Source organism: Loxodonta africana, chromosome Y (genome assembly GCF_030014295.1).
Source record: "Loxodonta africana isolate mLoxAfr1 chromosome Y, mLoxAfr1.hap2, whole genome shotgun sequence".
NCBI classification, from domain to species: domain Eukaryota; kingdom Metazoa; phylum Chordata; class Mammalia; order Proboscidea; family Elephantidae; genus Loxodonta; species Loxodonta africana.
The window spans coordinates 22,669,607-22,674,213 of record NC_087370.1 but is presented as its reverse complement, the minus strand read 5'-3'; the positions used below and the strand labels follow the sequence as shown (position 1 = coordinate 22,674,213).

The 4,607-nt window shown below is 41.7% G+C and overlaps 1 protein-coding gene across 1 annotated transcript; it reads right to left on the bottom strand.

Annotated features, from left to right (window-relative positions):
• Positions 1-233: 233 nt before the first annotated feature.
• Positions 234-1,706, bottom strand: LOC135229069 (zinc finger protein OZF-like). The gene has a single exon (XM_064278861.1). It carries the CDS (start codon positions 1,704-1,706, stop codon positions 234-236), a length of 1,473 nt encoding a protein of 490 aa, XP_064134931.1.
• Between the last annotated feature and the right edge of the window lie 2,901 nt (positions 1,707-4,607).

The following is a 4,607-nucleotide window of genomic DNA, read 5'->3' as shown; positions in this document are numbered from 1 at the left end:
CGAATGACCCCTTCTTGGAGGTAGTACTGCTTTGTTACACACTGAGAAACTTTGTTCTTTTATCACTGACTTTCAGAAATTTGCTGTTTGAAATTACAGAATTAAGAATGAAACACCCCCCTTTTGACAGAGTAGTCTCTCCACAGTGAGATCTTATATGTGATATGAGGTGTGATGAACAAGGAAAGGCTTTCTCACACTCCTGACATTCCTGAGTCCTCCACGATGAGTTTTTATATGTCTTCTGAAGGACGAGAAATCACGAAGGCCTTCCCACATTCCTTACATTGATATGGCCTCTCTCCAGTATGAACTCTTCTATGTGTCACGAGGTCTGAGGACTGGCTAAAGGCTTTCCCACATTGTTTACATTCATAAGGCTTCTCTCCACTGTGAGTTCTTACATGCTTAGTGAGGAATGAGACCTGACTAAAGGCTTTCCCACATTGTGTACGTTTATATGCCTTGTCTCCACTGTGAGTTCTTCTATGATTACTGAGATGTGAGGAACAATTAAAGGCTTTTCCACATTCCTTACATTCGTAAGGCCTTTCTCCACTGTGAATCCTTCTATGTACAGTGAGGTTTGAGGATTGCCTAAAGACTTTCCCACATTCCTTACATTCATAAGGCCTCTCTCCACTGTGAATTCTTATATGTGAAGTGAAGGTAGAAGAATACTTAAATGATTTCCCACATTCCTTACATTCATAAGGCCTGACAGCGCTATGAATTCTCCTATGCAAAGCGATGGCTGAAGAATACCTAAAGGCTTTCCCACATTCCTTACATTGATATGGCCTTTCTCCAGTATGAATCCTTCTATGTGATATGAGGCCTGAGAACTGCCTAAAAGCTTTCCCACATTGCTTACATTCATAAGGCTTCTCTCCACTGTGAGTTGTTATATGTGTAGTGAGGGTTGAGACCCGACTAAAGGCTTTCCCACATTCCTTACATTCATAAGGCCTCTGCCCAGTGTGAGTTCTTATATGGGTAGTGAGGTGTCCTGACTGACTAAAGCCTTTCCCACATTCCTGACATTCATAAGGCCTCTCTCCACTGTGAGTTCGCATATGCTTAGTGAGGTATGAGGGCCATCTAAAGGCTTTCCCACATTCATTACATTCGTAAGGCCTCTCTTCACTGTGAGTTCCTAAATGTGCAGTGAGGGCTGAGGAAAAACTAAAGGCTTTCCTAAATTCCCTACATTCATAGGGCTTATCTCTGTTAGAGAAAAGGAGGGATAAAGGGTCACTAGAAGAACTTTCTTTACATTCACCCTTGTGACCTCTCACATGTGTCCAAAAGGACGAGAAACTACAGAAATCTTTCCCATACTCATTACATTTATACTGATTGTCACTAGTGAGTGTTGTCACAGGATTCTTAAGAGTTGAGATACAAATGAAATCCTTTCCACATACCTCACACTTATGGGGTTTCTTGCCACTAAGAGGTCTCATAGGAGTGGTACCACCACAGGCTTCTCTAGATGTAATAAACTGACAGGTATGGTGGTTATGTGATGAGGGATCCATGATGGCTTTTTCACAGTCAGAGCATTCAAAAGGATTTACTTCTGGAGGATTTCTTTTCTGCACGGTAAGATTTGGAACCCGGCTGAAGGTTTTCCCACACGGATTGCCTTCGTTACTTTCACAGAGGTTTTCTACTGTATGAATTCTGTTAAAAACAGGTAACATGTTGGAAATCAATTATTTCCACTTCCTCATTACCAAACAAAGTGAACATGCAGTTTTTGGCTTGACTTCTCTCCTGTTTCATAGCTTAAATCATCTAGCAGAAATACTACCATAATTGTCACTGTTTTTCTAAAATATGAGGCTTTCTGATCATTGTGTGTAAGTGAAATATGTTTCAAATACTCAATGTCTGACACACATTTATGAAAAAGTTGTGAAAATTCCCTGAACACGTAAGTTTACAGCAAAGTTTATACATATACAAATATACATACACATATATATTTATATATGTATGAGTACATATCAGGGCTTCGAACTGGTTCGTATTACTTCAAAAATTGCCAACGTAAATAAGGGCAGTGTTTGCGTTGAATATCTGCTGCCCATCGGATTTAAACCTGTGTTGGAAACACCACAGGGCCCTGAACAAAGATGGCAGGCAATCTCATAGGTTTCAACGCGTGTCGCTCCGCACAGTACTGTGAATAATCCCACCTGCATGGATTCCAAAAAAGTTTCAGGAACCTGCTGCAGAATTCTGAATAGCAGGAGTATGACGAGAAACACACATTCAAAGCAGTGTAGTGGGACACCGTGTTTGTGCAGGGCACCGCCAACTGTTCTCTGCTCAGGTCAAAATCCAACAGGCAATAGGTTTGGAGGCTATGCAATGCGTACACCAACCTTCTTTATGTTTACAATTACTGAACTGTTGTGAAACAGTTGGAAACCTTGGTATACACACATGAACATACGAATGTGTATTTTAAGGTCATCACAACTCAGGATTGTCTCGTGAAGCACCGCTTTCTCTTCTTTGAATGACACTCACCTCAAACGTCTCTCTTGGTTTTTATGATCATCTTTATTACTATGTAATTCAGAGATTTCTCCTAACGTGGACGACCAGATGTTATTTTTTATGTATCGCATCATTATATGTTTCCTGGGTAACTTTTCTCCATCCTCAAGGTTTCCAAAGTCTGACCCAATAATTCAAGTTGAGGTTCGCGATATGAAACAAACAGAAAGAAATTATTAGGGGAAAAAGGACCACTGTTAATAAAGACGTAGCCACATTTCACGGTTTCAGCACTTTACCAATGGTTTAGAAGCAATTTACTAGGACATACTTTTATGAACCTTGAGAGTAATGGTGACATGAATAAGCGTAATTAGAGCTAAGTAGAAAGATATTGGACACGATATACATGTAACATTAAATGAGAAAAAGGATCCGCATGACCGCAGCTGTGAAAGGATCACTAAAGTCAGAAAAGGAAGCTCAGGTTTCCGTGAAGTTGTGTCTCTGGGAAAACAAATGTGTAGAGCTGACATGGTGCTCATGAAGAAACGCTTATCATGAGGGAAGGCAGTGAAGAGTAATGAGGAGTTCCTTGACATTGAGCCAAGACTTTGATCTTCAGGGTCTCTGAAGATAGACAGGTGTGGGTTGATTTGCAGCAAAATAATCATGTGAAACTTGTAATGAACACAGTAATACTCTACGCGGTCCCAAAATACAATACCGTCTGTACCCCAAAGTGACCCCTAAAGCCAATGCTTACATTTACAACACTTAAAGAGCCTCAAGGCTTTTAATCACAAGAGAAGTTAAAGCTAAGTGTAATACATAGTGCTTTGTGTTCACGGAGAAGCCAAGGTACATGCGCTCGATAGACCAAAGGACCATGCCTGCTTTATTTAATGATTCATTCTCATTGCTCAGCCCAAATTCTGGAGTAAAGTTAATGAGTAAAAGAGGTTTGCTCACTAAAGGAATAACAGAAAAAAGAAGAAAAAAAAAGGAATCTGTTCTTACCTACTGAGGCCAGGTTTCTGAAGGTTTCGGTCATCACATCTCTGTAGAGTTTTCTCTGAGTAAGATCCAGCAAAGCCCACTCTTCCGGGGTAAAGACCACAGCCACATCCTCAACAACCACTGAGTCCTAAAACATTGACACATTCTGCATCAGCAAGGTACCATGGACTTCAGTGTGTACAAGAATGAAGGGTGAGGCTGACAGTCCTGGGGAACAGAGGATTCTTAGGGATTTGACACAAGGTTCTGTGTACTATCAAGGTCTACTCTACGGTATGGCCATCAGCCTCGTCCCTTCACTAACTACATTCACTTCCTCACTGATTGCTTTCTGTCTCACAGACGCCCAGCACTGAAATTATCTCTCTACAGTTCGACTGCAACCAATTGCACTTGTATTCTCCTCTCTCTTTACCGTCTGGAATGGTTAGAAAACATAGCAGACATTAGAGAAATGCTCTCATTCAGATCTTCACTTCCTTGTGAACAAACAATTACCCCTCCTTCCGTAAGCCCTACCAGAACACACTCAACAAAACATAAAGCACCGGGTGGAGACAGGATGATGTATAGTAACTGGTAAACACCGCAGAAGGGCAGTTTTGCTTTTGTTTCTCACAACCATGAGAGGACCAGGGGCCAATATCAACACACTGGCAACCCAAACACTGAGCTGGTCATATTTTCTTCAACTCTTGGAGATCAGCATGTGGCTGATTCAAGTCAGGAGACTCTCATTCAACAGAGAGCACCAAGGCCGAAACTGGGGATGTCACAGGTCCACAAACACAGTCTAATGTTAGAAGACGACAAGGAGCACAACCTCTGCAGAAACAAGGACAGCACGCCCTTGTTTTTCCTCAGTGACAAAAGGTTACCATTTCCATTTGGAAACCCTGGTGGCATAGTGGTTAAGTGCTACGGCTGCTAACCAAAGGGCCAGCAGTTCAAATCCGCCAGGCACTCCTTGGAAAGTCTATGTGGGCAGTTCTACTCTGTCCTATATGGTCGCTGTGAGTCGGAATCAACTTGATGGCACTTGGTTTGGTTTTTCGTTGGAATGACTGTAAAACATG

Coding starts and splice junctions, on each gene's coding strand:
- LOC135229069 (XM_064278861.1), bottom strand. CDS start 1,706: ATGTTACCTGTTTTTAACAGAATTCATACAGTAGAAAACCTCTGTGAA.